The 22,884-nt window shown below is 40.7% G+C and overlaps 1 protein-coding gene across 2 annotated transcripts in view; it reads left to right on the top strand.

Moving 5' to 3' along the window:
- The first annotated feature begins 12,704 nt into the window (after positions 1-12,704).
- The window catches only part of prdm16 (PR domain containing 16), a 146,274-nt gene continuing 136,094 nt past the window's right edge, over positions 12,705-22,884 (top strand). For both annotated transcript variants that reach the window (XM_087782146.1, XM_087782147.1), the window contains exon 1: positions 12,705-12,998. In XM_087782146.1, coding sequence (XP_087638272.1) covers positions 12,962-12,998 — 37 coding nt within the window. In that variant the 5' untranslated portion in view covers positions 12,705-12,961. The remainder of the gene's footprint in view (positions 12,999-22,884) is intronic.

Below are 22,884 nucleotides of genomic sequence, written 5' to 3'. Positions count from 1 at the left end.
TGAATATCCCGCTGACTCACTCTTTACAGGAATAGAACTGGAAATGATACTCTCATTGCCTGTTAATACTGAAATGTGTCTCTGTTACAAGAACTCACTCATTAAAAATCCAACAAAGAGCGGTAATTATGGCAGCTAATGAGCTATTTTATATATATATTTGTACAGCTTCGGCACGTAACTTTTGGCCTTACTTTCTGAGTGTCACTGCGGTCTCCCAATGTTTCTGCAGTTAAGGGCCTCTGAAAATGAGTGGAAAAGGAAAGGGAAGCATCTAAACGTTGTCTAAACTGAAGTTTTCCAATAGTATGGATCATATAAGCTGCAATAATGGAGTAAAGTGATTTAACTGCCTCTGTGTATGTTAGTGCTGGGCACCGTTTTTGATTGACCATTTAAACACCCTTCTACGATCTTTACTAAGAACAACAAATAAAATGTCAGCTATACCAGTGAATCTTCAGCTAAGATAATGACCATCTTAGGCTTTAGGGGAAATGACGCAGCAACTTGGTGTCTTAAACAGTTAATTCATTGTGTGTAATAATGCTAAGTACGTGTGTGAAGGAAATCTAATATGTGCACATAAGATGTGATTCAACAATATGATGCTTTTTAGATTGTTTTCTATATTGGTGATCTAGGCAAAGATTATTCACTGCATTTGTCCCCATGGGTCACCCCTTTGTCAATTCCTTTGACATGTTCTGGTCTGAGGTCTGTTCTAGTCAGAGGGGCTAGAGGACAGGTCCTTCACTTGTGCCCCTGAAAAGAAAACAAGCCATAAAGGGAAATAAAGAAAGAATCCTGGAGAGATGGCGTATATGGAGTGAAAGTCCATTAAAAAGAATGAGGGGGGGGGGGGGTCCTGAGGGCAGCACACAATGCCATGGCTGGGGTTAAGTGCTAGGATTTCAGTCAACGGGGGATTTGGGGTTCCCTGCGTTTCTAAGCCTCTGTCCCCAAGACCGCAGTTCCATCCAAGTCCCTCTGCAACACACTCCCTTTCTTTCTCCCTCTGTCCCATACACGTCTTTTCCAGATCTCCCATCTCCATCGCCTCCTCCCCCCAAGCTCTAGTCATCTCCCATAATCAGAACGATGATATACGGGCCCCATTAAAAGAGAGGGGTCGCTGACATGCAGGACAATAGCCCCTCACAGCGTGTCCAGGAAGCTTGCCCATCCAGGTGCACTCGCCAGAGGCCTACTGCTCTCCCTCCTTCTCTCTTTCTACATCTCTGCTCTATCTCTCCTCTAATAATTTTCCTTACCAGCCTTCCAAACAGTGTGAGCCCATTTAGAGAAACAGGAGAGGAGCAAATGGAGAGCTAAGGAGGTTTGTGGGGGATTTGGAGGATGGTGATTTAGGGAGAAAAAGAATGGGTGGCTACAAGGATGGTGGGATGGGGAGAGGAAAGAGGAGGTCAGGTGTGTTGAAAAGGCTGGACATTTGAGCAGGTAGGGGAGTGGGAGTCAGTGAGCTTGAAACAATGGTGATAATAAAAGTCTCTCCTTTCACCCCGAGTGCCTCACTGATTCTCTTTCTCTCTTCCACCCAGGATCTCTCCCACCTGACCTACTGCAACGCATCACAGGGTACAGAGGAAGTTGTGGATGACAAGGGAAAGCGAGGAAGGAAGCATAGGAGATGGCTAGCAGCACAGGATTGGTGGCAACTGAGGGAGGGTCACCCATTGACAGTCAACACGGCCATCAGCCTGTCCATCAACAGGTAAATTAGACCTGGCGGAGGTCTGTAACAAACATGTTTCAATGAGAGTGAATCACTAACTGATAGATGTTGATTTGAGTCAGGAAGGACAACTTCTTCTATTTACTTTTAAACATGCTGTTGCCTAATGCACAATGCCTGACACACGCACACATATTCCACTACTTATTGGATCAGTTTCCCTAGACAATCCAAGACATCTATTTCAAAGTGAGATGGTCTCCATATCTGCCTGATTCTTAAAATCTATGCTTGCACGCCAACTTCAATGTCCAAACAGGATGAGCCCATCAGGCAATGTCATTTATTGTTAAACGTTAAAACGTTTCACGACAGGGTCTTGCCAGCCTATAGGTTAACACTATCCTTTTGTTTTACTTTTTTTTTATCATCATCCATAGCTTTATACTTAATTCTCACGTCGACCAATCAGTTCTTTAGCCACTTTACCACAGGTCATTTGGTCACCACACAGTCGTGAAAAGGATCTTTGACCAGATAAAGCTTAGGTCATCTTATACAAAAAAAACCTTTTATTTTTCCAGGATAAGTCACACCTTAAACAAAGCTATTACTGTGGGGTTCAGTCCAATTTAAAATGTGTCTGCTGTCCTCAGCCATGAAGCCCAACGGTCTCTTGCTTCAAACACCTTTCAAAGATGTAAAAGTTGCTGCGATAGATACAATCAACAATGTAGTTTTTCCTCTCCCGCTGCATTGGCACTGGAATAATAATTGAACAGGCTTTGCTGTTTGGCTCCCACTGGCTTTCTTCATTGAAAAGGTGTTGGACAGATTAAAGGGCAAGTGAGCCACATCCCCCCACTCACACATCCGATTGCAGACAAAGGATATTTGAATTAAAGCCAAACGCAAAACCAGCTTGTGTGTATGTCACCCTACCTTCTTGCATCTGTTTATATACTCTACAACAATATGAGAGTACATTAAAGAGTCAACGCACTTGCACTCACATGCTGGCATAAAATAAAGGTGATAAGCTGTCAATCCCTGGTCAGCGCCAATCAGATCAGTTTGTTATTGGAGCTCTGATTTTGGACCAGGGGTCCTCCTCCTCTCAGCGGTAGGTAAGGTTGACAAATTCCTAACATGCGCATGTGTGTGTGAGTCCCAGGGCAAGTGTGTGGCACACTCTTTTCCTATCAGGCTTCCCTCATTCTGTTGAAACAGAACAGATCCTCTGGATAAGCTCACCCTGCGGCAAAGAGCCCCTCCACCCCATTCTCGCACAACACACATGCACATTTATCGTTGTATTGTGCATGTGCCCTCGCTCCTTCCCACCATCACTTCAGTCCTAGAGTACGGAAGGAAACATAATGGAACCTTAACGAGTGTGACTTTTTTTTCAGATTGCACCTTTTATAAAGGGTTTTGAGCTCTGTGCAGCAGAGATAAACAGCAATCTTACCGCAAAAGAGATCTCTATGCAGATTTTCAACAAATCTGCATAGTTTAGTGGACTTTTGGTGGACTTTTTGAAAGCTCTCTGTTTTTGACAGTTGATAGTTTCAAGTGACAGCCCCCTTGAACGTACTAATGTGCCACATTCCTACACCTAGTGGCGTGGTGTGTAAAACATTTGGCAGCAAAGATTGCGATGTTACCCTAGTTAATTGAATATTTTGAGACATGTTCAACCTGGCAATGATGTTGCCAACGTGTTGCAGTCGGTTGGTGATGTTGTGCCAGCAAGAAATATCCAAGGGACTCTCAAACCGCACACAGTAGCTGATCAATGACGACCTAAAACTTTTTCTGTTGAGTCCCAAGTTAAAAAGTGCAGCGTTCTTCAGTCGAGCTTCCAATGACGTTGCCTTTCCTTGATCTCAACAAGAAGACAAATTAAATATGACAAGGTCAACTACCAATCAAAATCCCTGTCTTATTACATTAGAAACACCTCAGTGATGTGTATTCGCACATTGTGTTTCATGACATTTGGTGTGCAGATGAGTCTTTATTGTAGAGCCTTTAACAGAAACCATATTGAGGAATTAAATCTTTTGGTCAGTGAGATATCAGTGTTGTTTGCCTGTATTTCACAACATAACTGTTTGTACATAATCAGGACAATCACTTAAAAAACAGCCTTGCAGCCGTGACTCGCATGCTGCATGTTGTCATGAAGGTTTATTGTTTATTTTTTATTTTTTACAGAAATGAGGGGAGAAAGCCCAAATGGTAACAATTTGAAGTCAATAAACTCTTCTTCTCTAATATGCCTTGGCTTCAAAAGGGTACCGTGGGTGTTCTGCACAGCGGTAATGGAATTGTTAAGCATGCTTTAGGATTTGGCAGTTAGCTTCTTAAGGGAAGGGGCAGGATTGGAGGATGACAACCTGTTAAAATCCAGCATCTCTCTCCTCTATGATGAAGCGAGGCACGTGTAGATGAACAAATGATGCAGTGTTTCGTGTAGTCCGTCTAAACACAATGATTTTTCCACACCGCAGAAGATATAAATGTGTGCTCCGTGCCAAAATAAACACACAATGAATAAACAACGGCATTTAATTTCCATATGTCTATGCTTGTAGAGCTGGACGTTGGCTCCTAGTCTCCGGTGCAACATGTGTGTGTCTGACACAGGAGGGCAGTCTTTCAACAATATGTAGAGAGCAGCTCACTGCCACTGATCTCCTGCAGGTAGCTGCTGTTGTGTTGGTAGCATGTTTATACCTTCTTTTTTTTCAGCCACAATAATATTTTACTTTTACTATTATGATTTTATTTAATGTGTTTTGGGTGGAAAACTTCTAAAAATGAAATACTTGATAACATAAAAACAACATAAAACCACCGTATTAAAAAGGGAGTAAAATGTGTATAAAGAAGAATGTTTTTTTTCTTTCCTCCTGAAACTGTGATGTAACTCACATTTTTTAACAGTAGCACCAAGACCATAACACTTATCTCAACGTGTGTCCTGGCAGGCTGTTTGGTACGGAGGTGAAGGGCAGTCTAAAAGTGTTTTTTTTGTTTTGTTTTTGATCCGTCAACAAGATCCGACCCAGCCCCCCACCTTTACCTCCACCCACCATCCACTTCTAGCTTCTCCACCTACTCCTGGTTGAACTCCTATTAATCATCCTGTCAGTTCGGCATCACAGAAACCCTGCTAAACAACAACAGAAAAGACTGATTAGTGGTAGCAGAAACCGATTAAATGGGGCAGGAAAGATGCTGTTTAGTCATTGAAACCTTTATTGCTCTTTGTTGGGCTTCTGACTTTTTCTCGTGTTTTCTTGTGTGATTCAGACTCTCAATGCTTCTGGGCTTACTTCTTTTTTATTTTTATCGTGCTGGGAAGTCGCTCTCTCCTGTGAGACCGCAGCTCCTCATTAGCACTAAATTTGTGTCAATTTGTTGATGACGGACTGAGGAGAAGGTGGAGTTCTTTCAGTTTGTCATGAAATCTGTGGACTCGAGGAGGGAGTCTGCATCTTATTTGCTTTGAAAACATATTACCGTGAAGTAAAGCTGTTCAGGCTGAGAATGTCAACAAAACACATGGAGTTACGTGGTGGTAGGTTTACAGCATGTTTACTTGAGATGTACGTTCAAATGCGTTCACAAACGCATGATTGTTTCCATTTGATTTTGAAGGTAGTCTAGACGCCGTTACATTGTGATTTTCGTGTCTTGTATTTGTGACATCATTCAAAATCAGCTAAAGTACTTGAGGTTTGGATCACTATGTAGTCCTTTTGCTTATTTGTGTTGATGGATTTGTTGCATTATTGTATAAAAAAACTAATTTAAATGTTGTGTTATTTGACTTTTATACACATCAATGCAAAATAGTTATAGTATAAAAAAAGATGTTTAGGTGTCTTAATGTATTTTATTTATTTATATGTTTTATTAATTGTTATTATTTTTCGTTGAAGTTTAGCTTAACTGTTGCCCTTATGGATGAGGTTTGCTTGAAGATGGAGCACATCAGGACAATTAGTACTGTCAAGAGATTATAAACGTTGGGAAATTATACAATTATGATCCATAATTAATTGATATTTATGCTAATCCCACCGAAATATAAAAAACAACTTTTTATTTCAATTAATAACAGTGTCAAAAAACAAGTATATAACATTCAGCAACAGACCAATCAAAGTCCACTTTAGACTGCAACTGACCAATGTTTTAACCCTGACAACTCCAGAACAAGAAGACCGCACAAACAGACCTCATTTTAGAAAAAGGTAATTTACTTACAGAAAAGTGAAATTAGGAAATGAAAGGTTGTGATTAAGAAAACATTAATTGTGACAGTGATAAAAGCATAATTCGACACCACTAAACCCAATATTTAAACGTGTAGCCTTTTATTTTCAGTAAGAATATATGCTTAAATAAGTGAAACGATAATTCAAATAATGCAAGCAGTGCTTCACTCTTAGAAATGATTGAAACAGTTGCTTGCAGCTTCTCAAGTGTTATTGCTACTGTAACATTTTTTATAAAAGATTAACTGTTTGGCCCAAACAGTAGCCACGACAGAGCGGCCAGTGACGTTTCACGAGAACACAATCCCAGATTGGATCTTTACAGGAGGTGCGAACACAATTCTGATGTCAGACCTTCAAGGGGGTGCGTTTCAAAGACGAGAACCAGAGATCCCACAGTCTTGTGCACTTCAAAGGGACAGCAGAGTGTGGTGGCGTTCGGCTCTCAGGAGTCCTACCCCTGTGCTGCCGCCATGCCAGTCTGCTGCGAAATGTGAAATGGACACTTGTGGGCTCGGTTTGTTCCGTCTGTCCACAGTTGTTAATGATAACACGCACTGGCCCTCAGCACTCAGTGCTGCCCACATCAACCTCCTGGTGACTGCAGAGCTGTGTGTCGGTGACATACCTGCTGAATTCTGCATCATGGCTTCAGATTCAGAACCCCCTGAGATCACTCTTTTACGGAGAAACATAACTGAAAGATGCTGCTTAGCCGGTGCCTTTTACTTCATCTCCAGTTATTTCTTGACAACAAAAAGATGAAATCTTATATTATAGAAAATACACATAACACATTGCAAGTATCTTCATTAGTTATAGTTTCTCTCAGATTGCTATCAGGAAAAGTCTCATATTTTAGGGTCTCATTACTTTATTGTTGTCATTCTTGTAATCATCACCCAAATTATGTATTTTATTTATTTATTATTTTTTTGTTCAGTTTATTAATGTGAATATTAGCAATATGATTTCATTACCTCCCTGACTATCATTTTCCTCATTATTATAATTACCCCCAAATAATCCATTAATTATGTATTCGGAATTCAACCTTCAAAATTAACATTATTGGTAACAGATTATTCAAGTATCCTACCTTACATTTCTCCTTTTTATTATAAGTATTACATACTTGGATATCAGTTGTTTGTATTCATACAAAATATGGCTTAAATCCCGTTTAATGAATATATATTTTTTCAGTTATTTATCTCTCAGTGCATGTAACAACATATATTAGGTCAGTTTATTGAACAACCTCAGGTTTCAGGCCCAACGGCCTACTCGTCTTCATTCCATGAATCCTCCAGGAAATGCGACTTTATTTCCTGCTGATATCGGGGTGTCTCTCTTTTCCTCCGTGGATCACGTGTGCGTCTGTACGACGGAGTCCGTCGTGGTGTTGCTGACGTCGCGTGATGGATGACATCATATTAGTGTCATTTCCACGTCGTGGTAATTTCCACGGAAGCCCCAGCGGCGATGCTTTAATGTGCGTTTGTTTGTGGTCCGCGGGGAGTGGATGGGGGACGATTAATTAAAAAAAAGATGACTTCGATTATTTTCTTGTAATTGTAATGGTTTACAGTGACGCCGTAGTGGTCATTGATTATTTTAGATTTAGGTCGGATTCACGTCTTTTTGTCTGTTTTCCAAGACTCGATACGAAACGAGCCATAGTGGTTGAAATAAGAATAATATTTATCAAAATATTTGCACGCACAAGCATCACCAAAATACACTGAGACGGGATTTGTGATTTGATCTTAAAAGATGAAGCAAGAATAGATTTTTCCTGTGTTTTAATAAACGTTATCCACAATATATCGGCTATTTAATTCATCCACTGAAATTTAAATCTACCGAATAATAATTCTTTATTTCGTTGAAATGGTATCATTTCAACAAAAAAAAAAAAACGTTCTTTGTACAGTTACACTCGAAATCATTTTTAAAACGGCAACGACTTAATCAACAGGTATTCCCCTCTCAGACTGTGTATATTACCACATTTTAAATTGATCAATTCAAGGAATATATATATTTTTTAATTATTAATGTTATTATCATCATATTATTTTGTAACATTTATTACATTTACTGTTTTAATTTTGAGCTGAACCAATCTGGTTATGTGTGGTTTGGGGTTTTATATATACAGTATATATATATATTTGTTATCATACAATATATTCGAATTTTCTTTACATGATATCCATATTATTTTTTTCTTTTGATCATAAAAATGACACTCACCTCCTTCCTTCAGACATTTTAATGAGACAACAACAATAACACATTTTAAAGTTGTCTGCAGTGTGTATTCTACACTCTGGTCTGCTTCTTACAGATGTAATCTCTCTCTCCGTCTGCACACGTGTGTCTGCTCCTGACAGCAGCTAAAGGCCCAGATGAAACAGCCGACGTCATGCAAGCAGTCAGACTTCTCATTTCCTAGAAGTACAAGGTCCTGAGCCCAATTAATGACTAATAATTACAAAGGCAATTCACTATGACATTTGGGGGTTCATTAGAAAAAAGAAAAAAAAAGGTGGGAGGGTCACGGCTGCTGTTTCTGAAGTGGCATGTCACACCAATGCCTAATTGAGACAAATGTAGCTGAACACCGACATGAGTTTAGTTTTATTAGAAAGTTAATGTTGCGCAATATTAGTGGTTTACTTTTACATATTGTGTAAAGAAGATGTTGTAGTGGTGCTACAAGTAAAATATAAGCATTGGGCTGGATACAGATATAAATGTTGTTCTTGTTGCTTCATGTATGGATCGATTATCGAGCAGTATCATCACCTGTGGCACTCTGCTGCAACATACATCCATCTAAGTAAACTTGTCAGTTAAAGCTATATGAATTGTGGATTATTACTGCCTGGAAAATCCCCAGAGATACTAAGCTAAATCAGTACCAGAACAAAGACTTCCTTGACGTACAGTAAGTCTGGATCATAAAGATGATGCTTGAACGTACCCAAACAGTTCAAGACACCCACTACCCTAGTCCTGCTGTTAATGGCAAGGATGGAATATCATCTGCCGTTGTTTTCAAACATGGATTACACAGCTGGAGTCACACTGGTGTAGTTACAGCCCCTGATGCTACTTCCTGTCCAGCAATAGGTTGCTGACCTTTCCAGGTCGTCCTCCACCTCTCACTCCATCATTAGGGGAGAACACCGTGTTATGTGCTGTTAAAAGCCAGGTGGCGCTCTACAGAATCCTGGTCATAAGGGAGTTGCAGTGAAGAAATGGAGCGGGAGGTGTGTGTGCCCCTCAAATCCTCGCAGACGGATCCCTATCTGTAGTTCTTCACCCTCTGTGGCAGAACTACAGTGAGCACATTCACAGTGTGCTCAGGATGCTTTTGATGCCCCCCTCTTTGTCTCATCCACACCGAGGACAGCGAGCCTCTCCCTTTCACTGATGTTATCTAGCCGAGCGTCTAATCCACAAACCTGGAGACTTTTCCACTCTGGATAAAGATTGAGTTTCGGTGGCCAGTGTGTGGGCGGGTGTGAGAGAATGTGTGTGTCCACGGGTGTAGCACAGTCGCAGCCGTCTGACCGCACCATACTGTTGGTGTTACACCACTCCTGAATACATACACAACTATAGACAATTCATGAAGTCACATGAAAGTGAACATGAAGTTGTGTCAAAACATGTTTACACACACACAAATCAACATCAGAATAATTCTGCAAACAAAGCTTTAGTACACAAAAACACATCGACTCACAATCAAGCTAAATGAAAGCAAAAAGAAAAGCTCAGAGATTAAGAAATACACAAAACACACAAAGAAATTATCACCAGTGTTGAGCGTCTCACAAACACAGAAACCTGTAAAAAAAAGCTGCTAACATTGATGTCTCAATACACACACAAAGAATCACAACGATACACGCCTTAATTAAAATGAAGACAAAACACAAACACACACAAAAGAAAACACACACACACACAGACAGCACATGACTCGCAGTCGTTTTCATTGACTAACAAGAAGGAAGAACACACAAATACTTACACACCAAACATGAATATTAAATCAAAAATGATTTGAAACATGAAAAAAGTTATTTTTGTTTGTTTTGGATACTGTTGTGAATAATCCTATTGAGCTGTAAAATGTATGACTGACAAGTAAGGGGTGTGTGTGTGTGTGTGTGCGTGCGTAGGTGCGTGTTTAACTACTCTCCGTGAGTCAGAATAAAGTAAAACCTCTAAGTTCTAGATCCGGATCAGCGTCCAGGGTCGAGGTTTAAAAGCTCCCATTCCCCCACGGACCAATGTCGGGGAGCAGCACTCCTCCTCGCGCCTCTAATCACAGTTAATTGGCCTTTAAGAAGCTGCTGCTGCTGTGGAATCATTTTCGGGGGCCGATGCGCAGAAAATCATTGCGCAGAAAATGAAAGTTACGCTCACAGGCCCGTATCGATGACTGCGGATCGATGAAGAGAATATAGAACATTGATATTGACGCCACCACAGAAGGAAGCCCTTTTTTTTCACCTCACAGAACTCTTCATTTTAACACTCGCTCTTGTATTTAGAAGTTAATGTCACAAACAGATAATATATGCTAATTGCTGCTGATTATTATTGATTAATGATTTGTCTTTTAATTTGGTTTCCCCTCTCGAGACAAACGCCCCGCGGCCTTTTCTGTCCAATAACGAGCTCTTAATTTACTCTTGCTCCCGCCTTTACGTATGATGTATTAGAATGATTTAATAATGTGATCCACATGCTTGATAATTCCTATATTAATAATAAGAGTTCTTACGTTGACGCACATTTTGCGAATTTGTTGTTGTTTTCGAAACCATTATAGTTATAAACCACGTAATTCATGTATAAGTCTATAATAACTAATAATTAATTTGCAGCAACATTTTAATTTTATTTTAGCTCTTAACGACTCATCTATTGTTGCTTTTAGTTATTATTATTATTTTTTGAATTTTCGTTATCTAATAATTCTACAATTAAGCTAAATTATGTCCAGTTAAATATGTTAGAATTAATATATATTCATAATATAAAAACACGAAATGAATGTTTTTTAAATATAAGCATCAGTCTAGTTATTAAGTGATAAATATAATTTTTTTAAAACTCTTTTTTTTTTAAATTAATTCATTAATGTCTTGACTGTATCAAACTGTAATTAAATTGAAATAATAAGACTCTCTTTATTTTATTGTAGAAGCGGCTTCTATTTAATTATTCAAAATTATATTTTTTATTTGTTCCTGAATTAAATTCGTACTAGTATTTTCAACTATGTGTTTTATTTTACGTTTTAATATGTGCACAATCGTTGTCCTTCTGAACCAAACGTTAAAACCGTATCGTAATTAAGATTTTTCCACAACAAATATAGCAGCAGCAGCAGCAGCTTTAGACGCAGTGTGGTCAGTGTCGTCCCAGCAGACTGCAGTTCCTCCATCATCACCAAGCTTTAACACAGAGTCGCTTTATTTAGCCTCGACCAGACCTAAGCCACTCCACCACGGATCCTGAAGGCCCACAGCTTACCACTGCACACTGAACAATGACAATAATTATGACAATTAATCTTTATATTAGTTGCAATTCATATTGTGAAAATAAATTATTAATATCATGATGAATCTTGTTTTTAATATAATAAGAATAACGCTATAAATAAAAGCCATCCTACTACATTTTCTACCAATACATGAGTGTATATATAAATAATGAAAAATGATGACACAAATTATGTTATTATGCTGCTAATGTCGTTTTTATTATGACTCATTTAATTAACAATACAGAATTAAATATAATTTAAAATGGTTAATTGTTAATAACAATTTTTTTTAAATAAATTGCATTGAAAATGTACCTGCAAAAATGAAAGAAACGTTATTGAACAATTACCAATACTACTTCCTGTTTTGTAAGTACCACTTTATTATTATAACTCATGCAAACATAAAAAATAATGTTACTGCTAACGGTCTAAAAAGATTGTTTCTAAATTCAAATGTCACGGTTAACATTTTTTTTTTTTTAAGGAACGTATTTTACTCTTCGACATAAACCCGCTGTTTTCAACGTAGTTTAATTGGAGTCCAACAGTACCTGGTGGTCCGTCACTGCAGTCCTGCACACACACTCGCCCTTCATCCCTGCAGGAAACAAATTACGTGGGAAAATACCGCTAAAGTAAGAAGTGATCTCTGTTCCGTTTTCTTTTCGTTGGAGCCCAAAACTGTTGTAGAAGTTCGTCGGGAAACAGAAGTCGAGGTTTAGGTGGAAGGTGGATCAATCCTGGACTGGTGGAGGCTCCATGCGTCAAACAGCTGCTGCTGCAAGTCACACACACACACACACACACACACACACACACACACACACACACACACACACACACACGTTCTCCCTCTTTGGCGCACAAGCCAAATAAAAACACAATCGAGCCGTTTTTCATTCCTGTGTGAATTAATGAAGTTAAAAATAGCCTGAAACGACAGAGAAGAGAAGTTAAAATGTAAAGAGTAATTGTGATAATATGAGTGTGTGTGTGTGAGTGTCTTACCGCTGCTGTGTAGAAAGGAGCTGAGTGGAGTGGGCTGGGACGGTGAAGGGGTGAGGAGCAGCGTGGACGCTTCTGGAGGGGGGAGTGGAGGAAGGTGAGATGGTTAGGAGAAAGCAGCGGCACCAGCAGCAGGAGGAGGAGGAGGAAGAGGAGGAGGAGGAGGGGAAGAGATAAGTGATCTGAAGGGGAGACGATAGGACAAAAAAGTGATGATGATGAATACATTGGAAAGTTTTTTGGCCCGGGCGAGGGTGTCAGATTGAATGGCCTGGTGCGCATGTGCGAAGGTGTCCAAACTGACAATGCTGGTGAGATGAAGATAGTGTTGTTGCTGCTTCTGGGCTCACGGAGGACGACGAGAGGAATCTACAAGGCGACAAGATGAGGTCCAAGGCGAGGGCGAGAAAACTAGCCAAAAGTAAGTGTCTCCTCCACCGCCGGCTCTCTTTCCTGCCGTGGACGTCCACAGTCCGTGTCAGTCATCACGCGGGCTTTACAGAGGAGGGGGCGACCTTTTTTGTCCACAACTTTTTCACGTCCACGGTCGTGTGCTGCATGAGTTGGTGTCGCTTTCCAGTAAGTTTAGATCAGGAAACGCCGCTGCGTAAAAAGCGCGCCGGGGCTCGAATCACTATCGCCGCTTGCTTTCGCCCTGCAGAGGCGCCGGTTCAATTCCCGAAAGTTACGCCGAAAAGTCCAGAAAAAAAACTTCATTCAAAAACCGGTCCAAGTCTTGTGAAACACACACTCCCGGCTGCTGAAATAGTGGGCGCTGTGGATCCGCGTGTCCACGCTGCTGCTCCTCACCTCCACGCGTGTTTTTCTTGGAGGCTTAACTTAAATTTCGAATAGATTCGTTGACGTCTAACATTTTGGAGGATCGCTGGTAAGATGTTGTTTGTCGCAGAGGCTGCTGCAGTCTGGTTCCTCCTCCAGGGAATGTCAATCAATAACGTGCGAAAGGAGAGAGACTTGCCGCGTCACAGCGGACTTTTTAATGTTTGATATCTGTGTGCGACTTTCTCTTTCAATTAGTCAGGCATGGATTTTAGAAGCTGCTGCATATTTTTTTGTATTTTATTATTTTTTTTGTGTTGATTGATTTGAACAAACGAACACACACGCATTCATTCTAACCTCCATGTATATTGTTTATTATTTAAGATCAATATTGTTTTTAATTATTGTTTAAATCTTGATTGTCTTTTACCAAGCTTTTTATTTAATTCTCTTTTAAATGTATACCATTTTTTATGGCTGTTTCGTTAATTTGAAGGGCCTTGAACAAAACTATACACGAGTTCAATAAAAATGGTAAAACTTTACGAATTAGATAGTACAAAAATATTTGCTTTTTGTTTTAAATTTCGGTGGAGTTTAAATGTTAAAAATATATGATGAGGTCAAGTAAATTAGGTTGTTTTAATTCAGTTCGAACATGTGGAGAATGGTTGCCAGCAGTTGCACTTGATCTCTAAACAGGCTGTTGATCCGGGTGCTAATGAACGCAAATACCTGGCTTTGTACAAACTCCTACATCGAACTTGATGTCTGCAGACCCCCCCGGCCCCAAAAGGCCTCAAAATTAACGTAGTATAATTGTTAAAGGTCGATTTCATCCCCCCATTTTCCCGAAGTCGTTTTTAAATGCTATTTTGATCCCTGCTGTGTTTTCTTTGCTACAAATTCACCTCACACACCGAGGTTTCAATTGGAGCAGCAGTGACCAGTGAGTGTATGGTTTGTTTACATAAAGATTTTAGGTCAGGATTAAGAGAGCTAGTGTGCTGAGGTCGTTGCCCCCACAAGGCGACCCAAAATGTAATTTTTCAATTTACCCTGACCTGATACATCAATGTGGTTACTGTGATTTACCTTTTGACATACAGTTATTAAACCCTGAAATTAATATTTGAATTTAACACAATTTTACTACTTGCACAACGACACGTGCTTCAGTAACACACACACACACACACACACACACACACACACACACACACACACACACACACACACACACACACACACACACACACACCCCCCACAAACACACACACTCTTTAGAGACCTATGCACAATAATGCACACACACACTTATAATAACACACAAAAACACTGTGTTACATAAACACATACTTTTATTATGCATCAAAAATTCACACACACTAATGATGATCAGACGACACACACACACACACATGCACTGACTCACAACACTCTTCATAAAGATAATTTTTAAATTATCCTGTTGATGATCTAAAATAGGCTCAGAACCTTCTTGGACATAGACCAACAGCCCCAATTATTTTTGGTATTTGTCTGCAGTGTGCAGAAATACACACACGCATGCAGTGAACGCAGACATTCGAGGAATGAACACAGAAGCATGTTTGAGCTCCTCTAACATTCGGTGAAGGTGTCCCTTTCCTTTAAAACACATTGCTGATTTTTCACGTAGAAGTCACATGATCACCACTGCATCCACCACAGAGCTACGTTTCTCTCTGGAACTCCTTTTTGTGATATTTTTGCTCATTTTAGATTTCCTCTCCATTAATCAACACTTTATGCACTGGTCGTGTGACAGTTTTATTCTTCGGCGGGCGTTAAACCTAACAACACTAATTCATGTGCAGAAAAGCTATTGATCCTGGAGCTGGAAGTCGCTTATTAGAGCCACTTCCAGTCATGAACTTGGACCGACTCGACAGCATCTGATGTTTTGACAGAAGTAATAAAAGCCAACCCATAACACTTTAAATCCAACAATGGTAGCTATGTTGAACTTCTGGCTAAATGTTCAGTGTCCCGTGCAGGCTCCCATGTATTATTACAGCGCGGCAGCTGTAATGTGTTTCAGATAGCCCTCATCATTGTTGACACATTAGAGCCTGAACATTGAAAAAGCAGATCTTATTAATGAAAATGATATTTGATGGCATTTCATTGTGAATTATATTGACAACGGTGTTCTCTATCCAAATGTGTCGGCTGTGAAGGAGTATTTTTTTGAATTACTTTTGTAAAAAATATTGAATAATCTCAATAACATTGATGATTCAATGTCATATGATTTCCTTGAGATGTTCATTTTTTGCTTTTTTATAAAAAACAACAACAGAAAATGGCTTAATTAAAAAAAAAACTCCAATAATTTGTGTTTATGATTTTGTCTTTGAGTGCTATCTGAGACCCTGGTGGTTTATATTTTATAATTCTAGGTTTTACGAATCAGCCCTTTTATATCAATTAAGTCTATTTTATGTTGGCTTCAATTGATCCACAAAAAGGTCCCAGTGTATGTAGGTTTATGTATATGTAGATGTTACTCTTTTATGTTGAGATGACGCTTATATATTTTGGAAGGTATGCCACCTGGTATTTTTAATCCAAAAAATGATCTACATATTATGACGGACTTTCCATCTTGATTTTTCTTTTTAACCTCATTCTAGAAGCAGGGCTTGTAATGAAGCCCTTGCAAAAACGAAGATACAGTTTTACCTATTGGCCTGTAGTGAACTTTGCAGAGTAGCAGTGGAACTGTAGCTTGAATTTCAAAATTCTGAACTAGCTAAAACATCATGTGATAAACACATAAAATTAAAAAAGCTGTTACCAATTCCTTAAGATTGCAGCAAAATCACATTCAAACATGATAGTTTCATGTTGAATACGTCTTTTTTGTGTGACCTCAACAACATCATTTTTTAAATGCAGTTTATCCAGATTTGAGCCACTACTAGAAACACAAATATAATTTAGAAACTTTAAAACAATAATCATTGTTTGCTTAACCCAAAGGCCTGGAAACAAATGTGTTTGGGGTATTCCTTGTGTTGTCTCTGCGTCAAAGAAGAATGGTCTCCCAGAAAATAAATATGCAGTGGTGGAGGTTGTTCACCTTGAACCAGAGATAACACAAGCGTTAAATATACTTTTCTTGTTGTCATTAGTGTTGCTTTCAAGTCGACTCAGTTATCCCATTTATTTGATTATTAAATATAAATGCAAACCCTTAAGCCGATAAATAATCCTATTCAAAACAAAGCAGAACATGCATGTGACTGCGACAGTACTGATAAACACTCAGTTTGTCGTGAAGTCATTATTATCTTGTTGGTTTATGATTGCCGCTAATAATTAACCTGCACTGTCTCCAGCCTTTATCTACTGTCACACACTGAGCACTACTTTTAGATACAAAATCCAAACACGACGTTCAGGAAATGAAACAGTAGCTGTGAACACTTTGCTCTCACTCACGAGTGATGATCTTAGCAGAGCCGTGTGTCTGTAGTTTTACAGCTCGTCTCAGACGACTGGCTGGTCATTTTCGCCTCGTATAATCATCACTTTGTTTTATATCTTTTTGAAATATCCGTCCAGCCGACAATCTCGATCAGCTTTTCCACCTCAACCTATGATTTGTTTTCACTGAAAAACGTTATACTTACTTTAATCACATCATCTTTGGCTATTCTTTCTGCTGTGTACATTTTTGATTATTCCCTTGTGTTTGCAGCCTGTGTAGTATTTGAATATCCCTGTTTATAACGGACCATATTTCATTTTTTTTTAAAAATATATCACATCTGTATTTATATAGTTTAATGCCTCCAATCAGAATCTTGATTATTTATTTAAAGTAAAATCCTGGTCTCTGAAAAAGAACACGCTGCCTAAAGAGAGTCATCAATGTATCCAAGTGAGGTCAATGAGACGTTAAGAGTGGTTTGTTTACAGCTGGTTTACAACTGTATTTCCTTTCCAGTGACTTCTTTTACTACAGCCTCTTCTCCCCTCTTATCTTCACGGCCATCGTAAATCAGAGAGTGCTGTGTAAATGCTTCTGTTTTGGCCAAGTGTCCCAAAATATTGAATCTGGTCATCAGTGCTGCTGCGTAAATAAGCTGTTGGAGTGTGAAATGAGTGTCGTAAGTGAAGATAGGGAAGCTTGAGTGTAAATATTTTCTTTAAACTTTTAAATTGCATTGTAGCCCAAAAAAACTATAATGTTACCATTTATTTGCCTGATGATGGTGACAGAATTTATCATGAGGTAAATGTTATCATTAAAATGAACATTTTAACGCTTTTTATTTTATTTTATAAATAAAAAAATGATTTATTTAAAGCATTTCTTTAAATCAGAGCTAATATCTAAGGACAATCTGAAGGCCTTGAAACATGATTTGAACACCATTTCCCTAGTTAACCTCAATCACTCAAAAACAGCGAGGTTGAGTGTAGATGTCACCAAACAGCACGAGCTGGCAAAGCCCGCCGCCCGATACAGGTGCGTCATGTCAAGCAGTTGTTGGCGGTCTTGCCGTTGTTCTGAGCTTTGACCTCGCTGAAGTCTGGCACATGCTCGGGGAGTTACCTCCATCACCTGGGCAGACACCCAAAAAGAACATACGTTGTGCCTGTGCTTCCTGCCAATCCAGAGCTGGCTTAAGCAAATTTGAAGTTGACGTACAAATACCACTCAAGCTCTTGCACATGGCTCCAAATCCCATTCATTCCAAGTAATATGTTTTCCTTCCCTATGTTAATAGCGATGCACTTGCATCGTTACCTCATTGAGATGTCTGTGCAAAAACAAGTTTGAGATGTTTTCATGATGTTTCTAGAGCACTGTGGGACTTGGTGTAAGTCTGCCTTTGGTAAGAATAGTCTAGCAACAGAGGACTTTAACCTGTTACACCGCAGTTAAATCCATTTTACTTGACCTGGTGCAGCTTATTAAACTACATACTAGCTCCACAGAAGAGTCCGGGGCCAACACCAAGCTGCTCAGGAAAACACCTCATCAGCAGTTCGCTCATTAAAGGGTTGTTTCGCACTGTCTCCATTTTTTCTCGGTCCACCACCCGCTGGTCCACAGTGCGTGTTGTTTGCCAAACAAGGGGCAAATGTGTTGAGTCCTAATTAGCATGTTTGAGCAGCCCTCATGATTCCCTTCTGCTCTGTGATATCCCCGGGATCGCTCAGCAATGTGACCAGTCTTATCTGGGTCTAATCCTGATTTGTTTGGTATTAGCAGTTGTTTTCTCCCGCTTTCCTGTTTTCTCTTTTAATGGTGCCCTTTTAGAATCCCTCTATCCCTTTATTCACTGCTGTTCCACATGCCGGCGGATTTCATTACACAAGTTCAGTCTCTGCCGACAGACAAATATCCCCCTCGGATTAGCCTTGATTGTTGATGTTTTTCTTATGTTTTTTAACCCTGTGATGTCATCCATACGGCTATAGCATTGCCCACCGACAATTCTGTTAGAAATCTTCTTTTTTTTACAATGTTTGCTGGTTTAACAACATGCCAAATATCTCAGACAATGTGACTCATCTTCAAGTCTATTTTCTGCCCAGTTGATGATGTCTCATCCTGTCTAGCTGTGATAAGCAGACCGTCCCACGAGCTGTTTGTCTCTAAACTGGCCCGTGGTATGTAAGACCAGTGTTGCTCTAAACTCCCTTCTGTTTGCTCCTCCTTTGATCGAGCCGCCGGTCTGAAGCCTTGGCTCCATCTTCACTTCTATCTCGCCCTCCTTGCCTCCTCCTCACCGTGTCCCGCCATTATCACAGAGATGGGCTCGCGGTGTCTCATTAAAGCAGATTAGAGACATCTCAAAGGGGCAGAGCGGGACGGCTCTCTTCTCTATCCCCTCGCCCGCCCGCCCCACTTCTCTGGAAGATCAGGTTCTTTGATTTGGCCAGATAAAGACCCCTTTCATGTCAGCGGGGATGGTTAGCGATTACACTGTCGGCCCCATCGTTTTGGTGCGTTTGACAAATTTGCCATGCAGAGCAGGGAGGGTGCTACACGGAGATCCACAGTAATTGAGCTGTCATTATCCAGGGATCCCGCCAGGCACCGACGACTCACTAGTCCTCTATTTGTTTAATACCCAGCTAATTTTCCATCAGTCTGATGAATAAAACAAGAAATAGAGGGGCTCCCTTCTTTTTTTGTTTCTTCCAAGAACATTGTCTCATCTTCTTTCTCAGCTGTGTACCGCCCAATCTGAAATTCTTAAGTATCCCTTGTTTTTAAACTACTAGGAATAAAATGTTTTCACTCTTCACCTATAAATGTAAGATCAAAATATTTTGTTACAAAAAAGAAAAAAACGAATAATGAGAGTTGAAAAGTCGGTTGAAGTTTTTTTGAACATGTTGATGCCGATCTGTTCATTGTTGCAGAATGAGCGTGACTTACGTCACTTGTCAGTGCTGATGGGGTTTGAATTGGGGAGACTGAAAGATGCTGTCTGGTGTGAGTGGAAGCCTCTGGTCGGAGAGCGTCACTGTGTTCGCCTCAGGAGTTTGATGAAGGAAATAAGAGCCCCCCTCATTAACCTTGAGTCAGATTGGTTTTGAAGCATTGGTGTGTGTGTGTGAGAGCAGTGTGGAGTGCCTTTGCCCTTCGTTGTGTGCGCGCGTGTGTGTGTGTGTGTGTACGTAGGTGTTGGAGGGGTCTGTGCTAAAACATTTCAAGATGGCCCATTAGTTGGCTCCTGACACTAGGATTCCTCTTTGCTGACCCCTTCCCCTCCACCTCTCAGCCTCTCTGTCCCAGAGGCCCCCAGCCTCATCCTGCCAAGTGTACGGTTCCAAAGTAACGACGAAGCTGCCTGCGTGTGAAAATATTGAATTGCAAAAACATCCCTGGGTGAGAGGGTGTGTGAATGGAGCTTTCAGCGCCGGGCCCGACCCAGGCCCTGTGCTACTGACTGACGGACAACAAATGGCATTTTGTGTCCAGCGAGCGGGGACAGAGAATGGTAAGAAGAAGAGAAAGGAAGAGTAGTCAGACAGAGAAAGAAGACTGGAGTGGGTGGGCGGGGTCTTGAGAGTTTTCAGGCCTCTTCAGTTGGATGCCTCAAATGTAGGTCTGAGATCCCTTATCACATGACCTGTCTGGCCTTTGCCCCCTCTCAGCCGGGGCTGTCAGGGGGTACTCGACCTGGGAGCACAAAGCCATCCCGCCTCAAAGCCTACCATTCACCCCCCAAGTGCGTGCATACTTCTAAGGTAATAGGTAAACGTGGAGTCAATGACCTCCACTTTCCCTCACTCTATACAGCAGACCACCACTCTTAAGATGACCAGATAATGTCAGGGCTTGAAGGCGTCCTTAACTTTCCTACGGGAATTTGAGTCCTAAGATGAGTTCTTTTGTGTCCACAGTTATAAGTTTAGTTTTTTGCCTTCAACTCTAATGTGAACTAAAGAGGAAAATGAGGGAAACGTTAAACCGTCACTTGGTTTGACTTCACTGGGAACAGGGTTGTGTGACTCAGCTGAATGTTTTATCTGTGTGTGTGTTGGGACATGACTGAATTTCTGATGTCTCACAGGGCTGGCAGGGTCACCGGCCGACCGTAACCTCCTGTCCTGCTCTGCAACCCACACACTGGCATCCCTCTGGCCTGCTAGTTCTTCACTGACCAGGCTGCAGACTCTTTCTTCTCCTCTACTTTCCTCCTCTTCCCCTCCTTCTTAAGGAACACTGTAGTTTCTCTCTCCGGTCTCCTTTGAAAAGATGCAGCGTCTTTGTCCGGGCTGATAAAGGATGCCATAGTTCCCCTTTTCCCCTTCTTTGTAGCCCAAGGCTGGCGGCTCTTGTAGAAGTGCAAATGGTATCCTCTCGGAGGGGCTATCCCCACAGGCCCTGGAGGGCCCTCTCTCCTCCTGGCTTGGCTAATTACCACTAGTCCCCCCCCAACTCCCTGCAGCCCCCATAATCTCCCTGGTCCCTGGAACCATGGATAGCACATTCCCACATCCAGCACCTGGCCTTCTTTTCTCCTGGCCCGCTTTGATGGCTGACACCCCAGCCTTTCCCCTCCCTCCATCACTATCCTCCTCTTCCCCTCACCGCACTACGCCATCTCTCTTTCTCATTAATTAAGGTTTTAAATTGCTTTCCAACCCTGACAAACTGCTCTTGATGAAAACAGAGAAGTATAAAACATTGAGGACATCAAACAGGAGTTCCTAAAAAGTAGTCACCAGATTTGTATGTGATGCGTAGCCAATGGCTGAGGGTGTTGTTTCCATTATGACCCAACACGCCGGCCACGTTCAGAAGCAAAGATCTAATAAGTTGCATATTTGTGTGAAATCGCCCGCGGGTTTAATCAATATCCTCTCCCAGCGGATCTCACCAATTCATAGCTAGCCTTTTGCAGTGTGGCGATCCCAGTGCAAGGGTTCGGACAGCTTTCCCAGGAAAACAAATGGCTCTATTACACACCATGATGCTCTGCATCCCAAAGGCACGTGTGCTTGGCCTCTATTAATTATGTGCTGCATCAGTCAGAGATGGAATCAGGCCTGTTCACGCTTTTTAACTTTCATGAACAGCCACATTTGTATTCAAATGATTTTAAATCAATTTTCTTTATTGTGCACTTATGTAATTTGCGACTTTCCTCAGTTAAAGAATATGTTATGCATTTTTTATGACAATTTAGAGTAAGGTTATTACAATATATATATTTATATGTAATTTTTAAATGTAAATAAAAGTTGAACATTCTGTTTTCCAGTGTTGCATGGCTTTGGCCTCAGCTGGTTGATGTTGTTGGCCCTGTTCTTAAATGAATTATTTGAGCGGCTGTAGCGAGATAGTTGCTTTGTTATCTATCTAAAAACAAGTATTGGAGAGGAGATGATCTAGGTGCTTAGAGGTAATAAATCAAATCTTTTTTTTTATGTTTTTTGCTAATCCAACACAAGCTGCAACAAAGTCGTACACACACCTAGACCTGTTACACTTGTGTTGCAGGAGATCTTCCTTGCCTTGTCATCCCTGGATTACTATAGTTTGTATAGCAACAACGTCTCTGATTTGATTTTGGCAATTTGTCAGTTTTTGTGAGTGGGTGCGGAGAGATGAAACTCGTCTTTATCTTGATGTCTTTTGCTCATGCGGTTGCGACGTCCTGGCTATCTATCTGCTGTTGCCATTACTCAGCCGCAGCTGCCCTTCTTTGTACACTTCACACATCATCACCGTAAAGCACTGCAGTGATGTCATGAGCAAGGCTGCATCTTCCCCAGTTCGACCCAAGCCAGGAGGAGCATCAACTAAGTGTTTCTGAATGTCTGCGCTGGATCATTCAAGCAAAATTCAACGAGCAGACAGCTTGAAGTCTTAAGCTGATGTTTTCCAGAGGGCCGAGGCAACATTAAAGAGCGTGTCCATGAATATGTTATTTGTTTGTCTCATGCAGCAGGATACAATAGCTGTGAGAAATGTAACAATCAGTCTTGGCCCAGCAGGGTTA

The sequence above is a fragment of the Callionymus lyra genome, chromosome 19, assembly GCF_982586985.1.
Source record: "Callionymus lyra chromosome 19, fCalLyr1.hap1.1, whole genome shotgun sequence".
NCBI lineage: Eukaryota > Metazoa > Chordata > Actinopteri > Syngnathiformes > Callionymidae > Callionymus > Callionymus lyra.
The sequence above is the reverse complement of the archived record's forward strand: the minus strand, read 5'-3'. Positions and strand labels throughout refer to the sequence as shown.